The following is a 16,838-nucleotide window of genomic DNA, read 5'->3' as shown; positions in this document are numbered from 1 at the left end:
TATTCTAATAAGAGGCGCGCATAAATCTTAACGCGCGCCACTGAAAAGGGGGCAGTGGCCATGGGAGGAGTGTAAGCGTGGCAGGGGCATTTGACAAATTTGCACGCGTTGTTATGGAATTTGGGGGAACGCGCCTACATTTAGGTGCAGGTATTTACAGCAGGTTTTCAGTGGCCTAAACGTGACTAAATGTGGGCCCTATTTTATAAACCGTGCCTAACTTTAGGTGCGGTTTATAGAATAGTGCTAAGTACTGTTTTTGGACGTGCCAATTTTTTTTGACACCTTTTACAGAATCTGGCTTTAAGGGCCAACACTTAGACATGTGGGCCTGTCATTTTAGAAACCTAGATGTCTGTGGTCTCCCAGTTAGGTACAGAGCCAGCAATCACGCAACACTATCAATTTAATGGGGGGGGGGGGGACAAAAATAGGGGGATTAAGGGTGCAGCCTCTCTTAATTCCTCCTATAGAGTGCTGCCGATATTAGCTCTTTTATGAAACCTAGATGTGCCCAGGAGCAGTCATAAATCCCTTAGTTGATCTTGGTGCTTATATACTGTGAACTGGTCACCCTTCCAGGACCTGGCCAGGGCTGACCCTGATTAGCTTCCTTCACAAACGTTCACCAACACCAGGCTTCTTATAACCAAAGGTTTTATTAGTTGCCTTTTAACATAATCTTCATGGCTTATTTCTTCTTTAACTCAAACATTTCTTCTTCAACTCAAACATAACAAAAAGGCATTACTCAGAGTCTTCTAATTAAACCCTTTCCATACTTAAAGCAGTTCCTCAAACTTTCACAGTTCAAACAACCAAACAAAAGCATTTACTTTTCATTTAAAGACTTTCTCAGATGGTCGTGCAGCTGTCACCTTTTCAGCAGGGAGTTTCAAAAGTCCACAGAGTTCAGCCAGCACCTTCAAGGGGATCTTCTTCCTCCAGCTCCCAGGTCTCCAGCTTCTCTCTTCTCTTTCACTACTCAGGCAGGTATAAGGTGGTTAATTAGCTTCTCCACCCCTTCAGGCTCTTCCCCCTAATTCCAGGCAGGACCCAGCCCATAACCACCGACACCTGTTTCCAGCCCAGGACTCTCCTTGGTCCTAGCAACCTCCACCTGGACATTCCCCTACTGGCTCCCTCTAGTGACTCATCCTGGGCATTCCCCCCCATTTCTATGGGAACAGCGCCATCTAGTGGCCTACCCCGGACAGGACAGCCCCTTACTCTTCACAATACCTTCATTTTCTTTATGAAATAGGGAATTTAACCCCAACCAAACCATGTCCCTTGCCATTTGCACATATTTGCAATTTGCACGTGTATCCTGGCTTTTCAAAATCAGGTTTATGTTTATTTGATATGCACCTGTAAATATTTGTGCAAATGGCAACTAGTGCTTCTAAAATAACCACCATAGTATCCTAAGCAAACAGACCTCTCAATCAAACCTCACAGTAAACCGAACTTAAAGCCGTTGTGTAAAGCATTAAGTGGAGTATCATGGGGCCTATTTCACGTACTGTCATAGAAAGAGCCTGGGCCTGATGGCAGGATTTAGGGAGAAAAAAGAAAGCTGAAAGGAACCCCACGTAGAACGTAATCAGCTAACAATAGTGGGAAGCTGGAGAAGGCTTGAGGGAGATCAAGGATACAGGACGATCATTGTTAGTAAAAGTGCTTTATTGTTGTATACAAGGCCTGACACGGCACAGTGTTTCGGCACAAAGTGCCTTCCTCAGGGGTCGTGAGTTGTAGCAAAGACAGTGTTTGCATGAAACACTTAAGGATTCGCCTTTGTGAATGTTGCATCTGATCTTTAAAAAGACCTTTGTGTTGCCTATCACTTCTGACGAGATGCAGTGTGATCACTGTAAAGACAGGATTTAGGGCCCATGATCATAGAGTTCTGGAAGGTGGCTTGGTGAAAGGCTTCTGCCTCAGAACTGTTTCTCTGATGACTGGATGTTTGGAATGTAACATAGTACATAACATAGTAGATGACGGCAGAAAAAGACCTGCACGGTCCATCCAGTCTGCCCAACAAGATAACTCATTTGCTACTTTTTGTGTATACCCTACTTTGATTTGTACCTGTGCTCTTCAGGGCACAGACCGTATAAGTCTGCCCAGCACTATCCCTGTCTCCCAACCACCAGCCCCGCCTCCCAACCACCGACTCTGGCACAGACTGTATAAGTCTGCCCAGCACTATCCTCGCCTCCCAACCACCAGCTCTGGCACAGACCGTACAAGTCTGCCCAGCACTATCCCTGCCTCCCAACCACCAGCCCCGCCTCCCAACCACCGACTCTGGCACAGACTGTATAAGTCTGCCCAGCACTATCCTCGCCTCCCAACCACCAGTCCCGCTTCTCACCACCGGCTCTGGCACAGACCGTATAAGTCTGCCCAGCACTATCCCCGCCTCCCAACCACCAGCCCCGCCTCCCGATCTTGACTAAGCTCCTGAGGATCCATTTCTTCGGCACAGGATTCCTTTATGCTTATCCCACGCATGTTTGAATTCCGTTACCGTTTTCATTTCCACCACCTCCTGCGGGAGGGCATTCCAAGCATCCACTACTCTCTCCGTGAAAAAATACTTCCTGACATTTTTCTTGAATGGATTAAAAAAAAACAGGAGAAAAGGGCTTTGGGTGGTTGTGAATGAAGTGGATCCCAGCCCTGGTTCTGATTGAACTGGAAGCCCAAAGGAGCAAGAGGAAAGTGCTGGACCAAATATACCAAAACTGTGATCAGAGCAGCTCCCACCTGTTGGGAGGGAATATAGTAGCAACTGGGTCATTCTCTGCCAAGTGTAGGTACAGGTCCTGGAGAATGCTAGATTCCTTGCAGGTTCCGACACCTTTTATTGGACCTACATAAAAATGATCTGAGCTGTTGAGGAACATGAACATCTGAGACTACAGAGGCCTCTTTCTTCAGAGAAACCTAGTTTCTGTTCGATGCTCATACAGAGGGTTTTTGAAATACACCAGAGGGAAGTCGAAAGAAAGAAGGGCGCAGTCTCCCACATTTGCACTTTCAGTTTGATCTCTTCTTGCTGAGCGGTTTGCCATTTCTAGCATCATAATATAAGATATCCTAAACATCTCAATCTAAATGCCTCTGGACTCTTGTTTCCACTTTTCAGCCTCCCTCTTGGAAGGACAGCGTTCTGGGATTTAGGAATCTGACATCAAAGGAACTTGCGCTGTTTCCTGGTTACAGGTATGACAACAGGACATTCAGAATTATTTTGAATCTGTACATTAGAACACTGTTAAAACTGGCTCTAACCTTTAGTACTTTTTATCCTATGTGTGGAAGGGTCTGTATTCTTCCACTGAAGGCATAAAACCAAGGATCAGTCTAGCCTAGTATCTTGTTTCCAGCAGTGGCCAATCCACTGTTCCCAGTAGTTGTCACTGTTCCCTGACAAGGAACCAATCTTGTTATGGTAAATATAGTGCTCTTAACACAATTATGCACCACACAAGTACTGGGCAGAGTTCCAAAAAGTAGCACTTTTCCATACTTCTTAGTGTCAAGGATAAGCAATGGCTTTTCCCAGGGATTAAGTATCATGGACTCTTGCTACTCCTTGGAATTCTGTAATATTGCGCTTTGGGGATCCCAGAATCAATCTATGCTTTGGGAATCCACAATCTTGCTACTTCTTGGGATTCTTGAAGTTTGCTACTACTCTTTGGGGATTCCAGAATCAATCTACGCTTTGGGATTCCTCAAACTTGCTACTCCTTGGGATTCTTGAAGCTTGCTACTACTCTTTGGGGATTCCAGAATCAATCTACGCTTTGGGATTCCTCAAACTTGCTACTCCTTGGGATTCTGGATACTACTCTTTGGGGATTCCAGAATCAATCTACGCTTTGGGATTCCGCAATCTTGCTACTTCTTGGGATTCTTGAAGCTTGCTACTACTCTTTGGGGATTCCAGAATCAATCTACGCTTTGGGATTCCTCAATCTTGCTACTCCTTGGGATTCTGGAATCTTGCTACTACTCTTTGGGGATTCCAGAATCAATCTACGCTTTGGGATTCCTCAAACTTGCTACTCCTTGGGATTCTGGAATCTTGCCATTTTTTGGGACTCTGCCAGGTACTTGTAACCTAGACTGATCACTGTTGGAAACAGGATACTAGGTTAGATGGACCACTGGTCTGACCCAGTAGGGCAACACTTATGTTCTTATGTCTTCACTGAATCCTCATTTCATTCCTGAAGTCTTAATATTTTACAGTACATTGAGTAATAGTGAACTTGCCTTCAGTCATTCATTTTACCTGGTTGGTGCAGGTTGTGTGTGAGCACAACAGAGAGACCTAGCACCATTTTTTTTTTTTGCTGATGGTTATCTCAGTGTGTATGATCTAGGTGAAGGTCTTAGGGTGTGCTCTCTGCCATCACATGGTGGAATCAGGTCCCCTTCATGGTTCCCTCTGTTTGGCCTTTTCTTTGTTCTTGCAGAGCTGCTAAAGAGCTGAATGCTTGTTCTCAGTATCCTGAGAGCAGAGTGTCAAAGGGCTTTAGGCAGAGCTAGACTCCACTTTGAGACACCCAGAGCATTTTTAAAAGTTGGAGACATGTCCTTCCCTTGGTACTGTGATCACTGACCCTGGAAAAGATTCCATTATTTCCTCCCATTGATAAACTTTAGAGGTGTTGTGTACTGATCACGGCAGTCCTCTCTTTAGCAACCATCCTTATAAGAATAAACAGCTGGGCTTTGCCCCTATATTGAATCTAAAAACAGCGAAATGCTGATCGCCGCCAGCCAAATTTCAGACCCAGAATATACAGTGGGGGAAATAAGTATTTGATCCCTTGCTGATTTTGTAAGTTTGCCCACTGACAAAGACATGAGCAGCCCATAATTGAAGGGTAGGTTATTGGTAACAGTGAGAGATAGCACATCACAAATTAAATCCGGAAAATCACATTGTGGAAAGTATATGAATTTATTTGCATTCTGCAGAGGGAAATAAGTATTTAATCCCTCTGGCAAACAAGACCTAATACTTGGTGGCAAAACCCTTGTTGGCAAGCACAGCGGTCAGACGTCTTCTGTAGTTGATGATGAGGTTTGCACACATGTCAGGAGGAATTTTGGTCCACTCCTCTTTGCAGATCATCTCTAAATCATTAAGAGTTCTGGGCTGTCGCTTGGCAACTCGCATCTTCAGCTCCCTCCATAAGTTTTCAATGGGATTAAGGTCTGGTGACTGGCTAGGCCACTCCATGACCCTAATGTGCTTCTTCCTGAGCCACTCCTTTGTTGCCTTGGCTGTATGTTTTGGGTCATTGTCGTGCTGGAAGACCCAGCCACGACCCATTTTTAAGGCCCTGGCGGAGGGAAGGAGGTTGTCACTCAGAATTGTACGGTACATGGCCCCATCCATTCTCCCATTGATGCGGTGAAGTAGTCCTGTGCCCTTAGCAGAGAAACACCCCCAAAACATAACATTTCCACCTCCATGCTTGACAGTGGGGACGGTGTTCTTTGGGTCATAGGCAGCATTTCTCTTCCTCCAAACACGGCGAGTTGAGTTCATGCCAAAGAGCTCAATTTTTGTCTCATCTGACCACAGCACCTTCTCCCAATCACTCTCGGCATCATCCAGGTGTTCACTGGCAAACTTCAGACGGGCCGTCACATGTGCCTTCCGGAGCAGGGGGACCTTGCGGGCACTGCAGGATTGCAATCCGTTATGTCGTAATGTGTTACCAATGGTTTTCGTGGTGACAGTGGTCCCAGCTGCCTTGAGATCATTGACAAGTTCCCCCCTTGTAGTTGTAGGCTGATTTCTAACCTTCCTCATGATCAAGGATACCCCACGAGGTGAGATTTTGCGTGGAGCCCCAGATCTTTGTCGATTGACAGTCATTTTGTACTTCTTCCATTTTCTTACTATGGCACCAACAGTTGTCTCCTTCTCGCCCAGCGTCTTACTGATGGTTTGTAGCCCATTCCAGCCTTGTGCAGGTGTATGATCTTGTCCCTGACATCCTTAGACAGCTCCTTGCTCTTGGCCATTTTGTAGAGGTTAGAGTCTGACTGATTCACTGAGTCTGTGGACAGGTGTCTTTCATACAGGTGACCATTGCCGACAGCTGTCTGTCATGCAGGTAACGAGTTGATTTGGAGCATCTACCTGGTCTGTAGGGGCCAGATCTCTTACTGGTTGGTGGGGGATCAAATACTTATTTCCCTCTGCAGAATGCAAATAAATTCATATACTTTCCACAATGTGATTTTCCGGATTTAATTTGTGATGTGCTATCTCTCACTGTTACCAATAACCTACCCTTCAATTATGGGCTGCTCATGTCTTTGTCAGTGGGCAAACTTACAAAATCAGCAAGGGATCAAATACTTATTTCCCCCACTGTATTATGGTAGTCACATCTCTTTTTTTTTTAATAACACTGTTAAGTCCCTGCCCATTTTAAGGGCAATTTGTAAAGTACACACAACACTTATGCACAGATTATGTGTGTATTTCATTAGAACAATGGCACGTGCCTTTGTATACGTGAAAATTCCACCTGCTGTTCTCTAAATATATACACGTGGGTGGAGCATGGGTGGGACTTACAGGCATAACTTTTAGACTACTATGAGTTACATGTGTATTACCAGAACTTAGGTGCACACACGCCAGCTCTGTGGCTGGTGTAAGCACTCACATGTAACTTATTGGCGAGTATTTTCACTTTTAAGCTAGTATTCTGTAAAGGAAGGAGGTGCCTATGTTCCTACCAGGTGCTCTCTGCCAGGGGCAGCCCAACCATTAGGCCACCTGAGGTGGGGGCCTTAGGAGGCACTGTTATGTGAGTGGCATCCCCCCCTTCCTTCCTCCACCCCGTTCCGAAGGTTACCTTCTTCAGGTTCCAAAAGACGTCGGCAGCAGGCACGATTCCCATACGCTCCCTGCCGCCAGCACCTGCCTCTTGTCTTTACTGCAGCTGTCTCTCTGATGTAACCTCCTATTTCCTCAGAGGTGGCCGCAGTAGAGAAGAGGCTGGTACCGGCGGCAGGGCATCACATGGGAATCACGCAATGCCGAACCTGAACCTGAAGAAAAGAAAGTAAACTCTGGAATGGGGTGATGGCATCTTGCCTTGGGCTGCCCCTTCTCTCTGGGGATATATTTATACACGCCCAGTTATAGAATTATCCCTATAAGGGAGGAGTATTTGTATTATGTGAACCGACCTGCATTCCAGGCCAGCCACGGCCTGTGCCTGAAAATTAGAAGCCCAGTGTGGAGATTCGGTCTGACTTTTGTTCATAACTTTCTTTGGTTTTAGTTATGGCTGGTTTAACACTGCACTGATGATCGAAGGAAAGAGCTACTTACCGTGGCTTATGAATAAGTAAGTCAAGTCCCTTCTTAAAAGTGCTTTCTTTACATTTTTGAAAATCGGGGCCCTTTTACTAAGCCACAGTGGGCTGTACGTGTGTGCAGCGTGCGCCAAAATGAGACTACCGCCAGGCCAGCGCTCCTTCCTGGCGGTAATTTCAGATTTCGCACGTGCCCATAACGCCTGGATGAATTATTTATTTATTTCCTCCCACACCTGCCAGCGCACCAACCGGTCACAGTGCGTGTAGCGCATGAGCCTTTACTGCTAGATCAATGGCTGGCGTTAAGGGCTCAAGCCGGTTTTGGGCTCGTGTTGGTTTCAGTTTTACCGCAGGCCCTTTTCCCATTTTATTTTAAAGAAAAACATTTTTTGTAGATGCGGTAAAAACTGGCCCGGCATGCACCCAATACATGTACCTACACTACTGTGGGCCACTTTTTACCACGGCTTAGTTAAAGGACCCCTCAGTTTTGTGTAGACTTGCAACCAGGGTATTAGATTGGAAAATGAATTTTCACACCAGTCGATATTCAGCCCGCGGCAATCAGCATTTTTTTATAGTGTGCATTGCCGTAGGCAGAATTAGGCTTGTATATTTGTGTTGAGTCTAATCCAGGTACCAGCACAAAAAAAAACAGGATGATATCAATAATTAGGAGATAAAAGGCAAAATATTACAATATAATAAATCCCCACCAAAACATATTATCCAGAAAACTTTATAATCAGGTGAACCGAGTATTTCGTAGTGATTGTGGTCGTATAAGTTGGCATAGTGATGGCAACAAATAGTGCCCAAAACATCAATCTCCTTACAGAATAGTCATTGCACGATCATTTCGTTAATTTTCTGAAAATATATACATATATATATATTTTGAATTTGCAAAGATATCTCAAAAGCAACATACACTTGTTACAGAAAAGCAGAGATTTGGAAGAACGGGGGGGGGGGGGGGGGGGGGGGGGAACAAAAAAGGAAAGAATCAGAAGAAACCTAATGAAAACGATACAATATCTTTCTTAGACCCCAAACTGGTGGGGTGTCCCAGAAAACTAAGTGGAGAAATTAAGGTATAAGCTATTCCACTTAACAGATGCTCTCTGTTTTAGCCATCCCACTTAGCCATCTATCCCCCCTTCAATCTGTTCAGAACTCTGCTGCACGTCTCATATTCCGCCAGAACCGATATACTCATATCACCCCTCTCCTCAGGTCACTTCACTGGCTTCCGATCAGATACTGCATTCAATTCAAGCTTTTCCTTCTTACCTACAAATGCACTCAGTCTGCTGCCCCTCACTATCGTTCTACCCTCATCTCCCCTTACATTCCCGCCCGTAACCTCCGTTCACAGGATAAATCCCTCCTCTCAGTACCCTTCTCCACCACCGCCAACTCCAGGCTCCGCTCATTCTGCCTCGCCTCACCCTATGCTTGGAACAACCTTCCTGAGCCCTTACGCCAAGCCCCCTCTCTGCCCGTCTTCAAGTCTTTGCTTAAAGCCCACCTCTTCAATGCTGCATTCGGCACCTAACCCTTACCGTTCAGTGAATCCAGACTGCCCCAATTTGACTGCCCCTATCGGACCGACCGTTCACTTGTCTATTAGATTGTAAGCTCTTTGAGCAGGGACTGTCTCTCTTTGTTAAATTGTACAGCGCTGCGTAACCCTAGTAGCGCTCTAGAAATGTTAAGTAGTAGTAGTATAAACTGTGGACTGAAGATTAGCAGTCAAATTCTTAAAGAACTTAAAGTTATAAAGTTAAATAAATGGAGTCTCAAGAGTCTAAGGTGCCTACATAGATGGCCTAGCATCTATGCATTTAAGAGAGCTTTATTTAATCACCGAGAAGTTTTGCTTGAAAAAAATTACACAAACCACCTAAAACGGATATAGCCTGTGCTCTACAATATACCTCCTTATCTCCACAGATAGCTAAGATCATACGTGATCACTGGAAGATGCTGTCCGCTCATTAGATTTTTGCATGGAGAAGATGCACGATATCATATTCAAGATGGGCAAACTTTGCGGATACATTATGCCATTCTGATGTATGGTCAGATAGATCAATCCAAAATCCTGGCCAATGGAAATGTGGACATTGCACTTTATGTGCAGTGATGGAGGAGACTGCAAAATTCTGGGATGATACAAATAGGAAATGGATATTGATTAAAGGTTCGACTGATTGCTGCTCAAAAGCAGTAATTATATGATAACATTCCCATGTTGCATGAGATATATTGACCAAACGAAACGTACGCTGAAAACTCGTCTGATTGAGCATAAACACAACATTAATGCCAAAAAACTTCACATGCCACTGGAAAAACATTGTGATCTGCTACAGCACATTTTTGACCAATTGCGTTGTGTAGTCATTGAACAACTAAAAAATAATGGACGTCGTGGAGACATCTCTTGTTGCCTTCACCAAAAAGAGCAAAAATAGATATACAAATTACAAGCTGTGACCCCTAGAGGGCTTAATGGACCCATGGAATGGGAAGCTTTCTATTGAGTGCTTGTAAATTAAGTCTGCTTTTTGATTGAACCTTAAGAAATGAATCATTGTAAGAAGGAGGTCTTTCCCACTGCTGACGGCGTATTTTATCCGGTAGCCATTTTCAGCCTTTTACTTCACTTGGAAGGACTGACAGTTAAGTCATACCGATACGAGGAAATATCCTTGAAACAGCCAAGCGGCGAAACATGATACATAGTATCATAGTAACATAGTAGATGATGGCAGAAAAAGAATTGCACGGTCCATCCAGTCTGCCCAACAAGACAAACATATGTGTAAACCTTACCTTGATTTGTACCTGCCTTATTCGGGGCACAGACCGTTCAAGTCTGCGCAGCAGTACTTCCCGCCTCCCAACCACCAGTCCCACCTCCCATCACCGGCTCTGGCACAGACCATATAAGTCTGCCCTCCACTATCCTCGCCTCCCAACCACCAACCCCTCTTCCCCCCACCTGCTCCGCCACCCAATTTCAGCTAAGCTTCTGAGGATCCATTCCTTCTGCACAGGATTCCTTTATGCATATCCCACGCATGTTTGAATTCCGTTACCGTTTTCATCTCCACCACCTCCCGCGGGAGGGCATTCCAAGCATCCACCACCCTCTCTGTGAAAAAACACTTCCTGACATCTTTCCTGAGGCTGCCCCCCTTCAATCTCATTTCATGTCCTCTCGTTCTACCGCCTTCCCATCATGATGTCGTGTCAGACAATCTATTCCCCTTGAAAAGGACTTATTTAAGTTAAGTGTGTTACTAAGGTGTTGTAAAAGGGACTGCCTTTTTTGTATGGTAGAAGTTTTGAAGATAATATTTGATGGGGAACAACAAAAGTACAATAGAAAATTATATATATTTGTTTTCCCAGAGTTCTGGGTATGACTCCTAAAGTTTTTTCCTCTGAGATGATTCCTCTTAGTATATTAATTCGAAAGGAGTGAAGCCTGTGAAAATGGGATTACCTTAATCAGTGGGAATTGGATTAGAGACTCAAGTGTTTGTACTGTTAAATAATTTCTGGTTTTAAAAGAGAAAAAAATGAGATCAGTTGTATTATTTCCACTAATATTGGACAATAAGTATGTTTCCAAAGAAATAAATTGACTATACACCGTCTTGGGTTTGAAGAAGCCAACCAGACGATCAATGTGGAATAATGATTCAGATAAATAATAACTGGGGATAATCAGGTTAATACCACGTTTTCTTTGTTTACTGTTGTTTAATTGATCTCCTTGTCTTGTTTCATTCTCCCTATTTTTTGGTCTAAAGAAGAGTTTAAAATTACCTAATTGAAATAATTCTTGTATTATTTTGTCTGTATTTCTGGCAAGTTATTTTAGTGCTTGTAAAATTAAATTCTTATAAATAAAATTTAAAAAATTATATATAAAGCAAAAAAACAAAAAATATATACGAAGACCGGTGACGATAGGAGAGTGCTGGCTAAAACCAACGAGTGCCACATGACTCCGATAAGCTGAGGTCTTCTAAACAAAAAATTGAGATCCATATATCACAAGTCCAATATATATAGTTGGATAAATCTTTTAAAGCATTATCATCTTGAACTTGCACTTGAAGTCCCTCAGCAGGTCCCATTGAAGATTTTGGGGTATTACCAAATACCAAGTAGTAAATCTTGCTAAACGGAGGTGTAGCATTTAAAGGAAACTTCAGAACCTCGACAAGATATTTCTTGAAGTATTCAACAGGATCTAAGCCAACTGCCTTAGGAAAATTAAGCACACGTATGTTCAGTCTTCTGTTAAAATTTTCAAGTTGTTCAAATTTACGTTGGATGAAAGTTCTCTCATTGATTATTGTAGAGACAGTATCCTTAAACTCTTTACTTTCAGACTGGGTTTGTTGAAAGAACCCCATGCCATCTTGTTTAAGTTTCTCTACAGTTTGCAATGACAAGTCAACCTTACCAGCCAAGCCAGAAATCTCAGTTGAAGCTTTCTTCACTGTCAAATTCAGCTTTTCCAGAGCCCTCCGAATAAAATCCAGGGTCACGGCCACAGGTTCAGGCAAGCCAGATACTTTCTTTGTTGATTCTTCCTCAGCAATTACTCCTTCGATGCACTTGCCTCCCTCACCATGAGATACCGATACAGCAACTTCCGCTACCGGGTCACCCACAGACAAGGCATGAACTGCCACTGGGCACGGCGGTGTTGTAGGTACCAGAGGGGACAGAGATACATCTTGCCCCAGTAGTATGGATACTCCCTCGTCCAAACTCACAACAGGGCCCTAATTTTGATATTAGTGCATGGCCATTAACAACTCAAAAAAATGCCTTTTTCCCACCATGGTAAAAGTGGCCTCGTGGCAATCCCACGCGTCAGCACTACAGTGGGCCACTTTTTACCGTGGCTTATTAAAAAGGTCCCTTAATCAAGATGGGTACAGTATCCATTTCTTCCAGATATCATCTTCTCTGTGGTGCTCGCAACAATATCTGCCACTTTTTAAAGGGTGTATTATAAGGTTAGTCTTTCTTTGACCAACAAGCTGGGAGAGTTTCCAGCTGAACGTTAATCGTGCTGGCTGATCAGGGTTGGTCTCTCAGAACAGGGAAACTAGAATGAGCAGATTTCTCCTCCTGTAGCACAAGAATTCAAGAATGTGAAGGTGTTCCAAGCCAGTTAAAATTGAAGTTCCCCGATCCACTTTTAGGAGTCAATTTTGCAAATGTTTCCTTACTAATCATACCTCACTGTTAACCAATAAATGTTGTTCTTAAAGGTTAAAGGAACGGGGAGTCCAGTTCTTCCTCAAGAAGATCGAATCCTTTGAACAGGTCAGTTGGAAGTTTGGTCCTATAGATCTGCTGAGCGGTTTTTCAGAAAAAGCGGTTCTGCCCTGCGGAGGACTTTTTGTTTTTAGTGGCATCTTCAGACAGGATACCACATGTCAGCTGTTCCCGCTGAGGCATTTTTCTGTCCCCTGCTAATCGGAACTGCAGCAGACAGGGGGACCACAAATCCATCTTTATATTAATTACTTAATAGTATTACTTAACTGTACAGTCATCCAGGGGGTTGCCTTGCTTGGCTATTAAAAGACATACAGGAGCTAAGGTGGGTAACAATGAGAAAAGCGCAAGGTTAAAGACCACGTTTTTACCTTAGGGTGGGTAAAGTAATGATCCTTCTATTACAGGAATACTGGAGGCTCATGAATAAACTGAGCAGGCTAAAAATTGTAACATAGTAAATGACGGCAGGTAAAGACCTGCATGATCCATCCAGTCTGCCCAGAAAGGTGGCCAGGGTTGAACATGACGCTCCGTTCAGATTACTCTCCCCCCATCTTTGTTGTTAGGGTTGCACCTGTTCAGAAGGAATGGATCCTCGGCAGCTTAGCCGAGATTGGGAGGCAGAGCCGGTGGGAGGCGGAGCTAGTGGTTGGGAGGCGGGGCTAGTGCTGGGCAGACTTCTACGGTCTGTGCCCTGAAAATGGCAGAAACAAATCAAGGTCAGGTATACACAAAAAGCAGTGGCGTACCAAGGGGGTGGGGGGTGAGGGTGGTCAGCCCCGGGTGCACACCGCTGGGGGGTGCCACGGCGCTTGCCTGCTCCTCTGAGTTCGCTAAACTTCGTTCGTTCACTGCAGCTCCCTCTGCCCCGGAACAGGTTACTTCCTGTTCCGGGGCAGAGGGAGCTGCAGTGAACAAACGAAGTTTAGCGAACTCGGAGGAGCAGGCGTGCGCTGCGGCACCCCCCCCCCTCAGCGGCGTGCAGCCGGGGGGGGTGTCATCTAGCGGGGGGGGGGGGCGCGCTGCACCTGGGGGGGGGGGCACATCGTCGTTCCGCCCCGGGTGCCATCCAGGCCAGGAACGCCACTGACAAAAAGTAGAACATACGAGTTTATCTTGTTGGGCAGACTGGATGGACCATGCATGTCTTTTTCTGCCATCATCTACTATATGTGGGTTACCCCTCTCTGTGCTTTCTCTCTTTTTTGAGTCATTTATGTTTTACTGTGTTGGAAGTGAAGGAGAACCAAGGATCAGCTTGGATCTACGTATTACATCTCACAGTGTAACTCATGTCCTTGAAAGCTCTTGGGTGATTTGAGTCCTATAAAATAGTGAAGGTGACCTCTCTTATGTTATATATGTATTTTTTTTCATTACTGTTTTTTGCGTTTTCCCGACTTGCCCTAATGTGAGCTGGTTTTAAATAAGTGATGTTTATGTTTTAGTGTGGATGGTTTCCTTGTATTATTTTTTTTTTATAAATTTAGCAGACTAGATGGGTTTTATAGGTCTTATGTGCCATCATTATCCATTTTCTATATTCCCCTAAGTGTGACTTAAGGCTAGTCGTACTGAAGGGTTTTCCTCATTTTGGTTCCCGTTTACCAAGCAGCAGTAAAAGGGGCCCTGTAGTGGCATCGGCACGCAGGTTGAAATTCTAGACGGGGGGGGGGGGGGGGGGGGGGGGGTGGGGGGGATGGATATGGCCGTGCGGTAAGTGAAACACTTGCCATGTGGCCATTTCCTGGTGGAGCTTTTACTGCCTCCTATTACTGCTGGGTACTCCCTCGGCGCTTGAAAATACAAAAGTTGCTGTGCACCACAAGCCAGAACTACTGGTAATATGCCCAATTTGGCACATGGCAACTTGGAGGCAGTGGCGTAGCTACGTGGGGCTGCGGGGGCCTGGGCCCCAGTAGATTTGGCCCTGGACCCCCCCTGCCAACGACCCTCTTGACCCCCCCCTCCCGCCGTCGCCTACCTTTGCTGGCGGGGGACCCCCAACCCCCGCCAGCCGAGGTCCTCTTCTTCCGGCGCAAGGTTTCGTTCAGTTCAGACTCGGAAACTGAACGAAACCTTGCGCCAGAAGAAGAGGACCTTGGCTGGCGGGGGGAGGGGGGGGGGGTTGGGGTACCCCGCCAGCAAAGGTAGGCGGCGGCGGGTTGGCAGCGGGAGGGGGAGTCGAGAGGGTTGTCGGCAAGGGGGGGGGGGTCAAAGTTGGTGGTGGTGGCAGCGGGGGGGGGGGAGTCAGCAATGGTAGGGGGCTAAAATGTGCCCCCTCACCTCTGGCTCTGGACCCCCTTCCCGCCGAAGTCTGGCTATGCCCCTGCTTGGAGATACAGGTACCGCTGCTTTGTAAAAGGGCCATTTTATATCAGTGGGAAACATTCTCCCTGCATATGATCCTTAATCTGCACTGGCCAGGCAGAGCATATCTAAGAGGGTCTGAATGATGTTTGACACATTTTATTGATTTTTATAATACTGGGGCTCATTTTCAAAGCATTTAGACTTACAAAGTTCCATAGGTTAATATGGGGCTTATTTTCAAAAGAGAAAAATGTTCAGAAAGTGGCATAAATCTACATTTGGTCGTTTTTCTCACAAAAACATCCAAATTGATATTTTCAAAACCAATTTTTAGACGTTTTTCTATGATGTCCGTCAAAAGTGCGTTCAAATCACAAGGGGGCATGTCAGGGGTGAGATCTGGGATGTTTTTCTGCCATAGTGGAACAAAACAAAAACATCCATGCTGTACGTTGGACATTTTGGTCTAGACCTGTTTTATTAACGAATAATCCACAAAAAAGTGCCCTAAATGACCAGATGACCGCTGGAGGGAATCCGGGATGACCTCCCCTTACTCTCCCAGTGGTCACTAATCCCCTCCCACTACCTAAAAATGTGATTAGACACATTACTTACCAGCCTCTATGCTAGCCTCAGATGTTATACTCACGTCCATTAGAGCAACATGCAAGTCCCTGGATTAGTCTAGTGATGGGTACAGTGCACTGCAGACAGGTGGATCCAGGCCCATACCTCTCCCTACCTGTTACACTTATGGTGGAAACTATGAGCCCTCCAAAATTCACCAGAAACCCACTGTACCCACATATAGGTGCCCCCTTCACCCATAAGGGCTATTGTAGTGGTGTACAGTTGGGGGTAGTGGGCTATGGGGGGGGCTCAGCAGACAAGATAAGGGAGCAACGGTGAGATGTGTACCTGAGAGCATTTATTTGAAGTCAACTAAAGTCCTAGGGTCACTTAACCCTCCATTGCTCCTGGTACAAAATAAGTACCTGAATATATGTAAACCGCTTTGAATGTAGTTGCAAAAACCTCAGAAAGGCGGCATATCAAGTCCCCTTTCCCTATTTGAGATTCTAAATGGAATGTTGAGATTCTGTTGTTACTATTGGAGATTCTAGATGGAATGTTGCTACTATTTGAGATTCTACATGGAATGTTGCTATTCCACGTAGGAGCCTGCCCTTGCAGATAAGCAATGCAGCCGCGCAGGCTTCTGTTTCTGTGAGTCTGACATCCTGCAGGATGTCCTGTGAGTCTGCAGGACGTCAGACTCACAGAAACAGAAGCCTGTGCATCCGCATTGCTGATCTGCAAGGGCAGGCTTCTACATGGAATGTTGCTAGTAGAGGAGTAGCCTAGTGGTTAGTGCAGTGGACTTTGATCCTGGGGAACTGAGTTCAATTCCCACTGCAGCTCCTTGTGACTCTGGGCCAGTCACTTAACCATCCATTGCCCCTGGTACAAAATAAGTACCTGAATATATGTAAACCGCTTTGAATGTAGTTGCAAAAACCTCAGAAAGGCGGTATATCAAGTCCCCTTTCTCTTTCCCCATTGCTCTCCTGGGATGTGTGTGAGGCCAGTCTACTAAGAATGCTGGCTCCTCCTGCATCCCAATGGCTTGATTTTGTGCGTTTTTCACTTGGATTTTTTTTTTAATGGACTAAAAAGATAAACGCACCGAGCACAAAATAATCTAGCAAATAGCCATTTTCAAAAAAAAAAAAAGAAGATAGACATTTTTCTGTTTTGAAAATGGCTATATTCCACACTTGAATTTTGGACGTTTTTAGCAAAACATCCAAAGTTGGGCT

General features: G+C 45.1%; 1 protein-coding gene across 7 annotated transcripts in view; it reads left to right on the top strand.

Annotated features, from left to right (window-relative positions):
• Positions 1 to 16,838, top strand: part of DAO (D-amino acid oxidase) — a 95,612-nt gene that overhangs the window by 63,072 nt on the left and 15,702 nt on the right. For all 7 annotated transcript variants that reach the window (XM_030217285.1, XM_030217283.1, XM_030217281.1 and 4 more), the window contains exons 4-6: positions 3,161 to 3,237; positions 7,344 to 7,409; positions 12,690 to 12,744. In XM_030217285.1, the coding sequence (XP_030073145.1) occupies positions 3,161 to 3,237; positions 7,344 to 7,409; positions 12,690 to 12,744 (198 nt within the window). The remainder of the gene's footprint in view (positions 1 to 3,160; positions 3,238 to 7,343; positions 7,410 to 12,689; positions 12,745 to 16,838) is intronic.

The sequence above is a fragment of the Microcaecilia unicolor genome, chromosome 11, assembly GCF_901765095.1.
Source record: "Microcaecilia unicolor chromosome 11, aMicUni1.1, whole genome shotgun sequence".
Lineage (NCBI taxonomy): Eukaryota > Metazoa > Chordata > Amphibia > Gymnophiona > Siphonopidae > Microcaecilia > Microcaecilia unicolor.
Note: the sequence above shows the minus strand (reverse complement) of the source record. Positions and strands in the feature narration are given on the sequence as shown.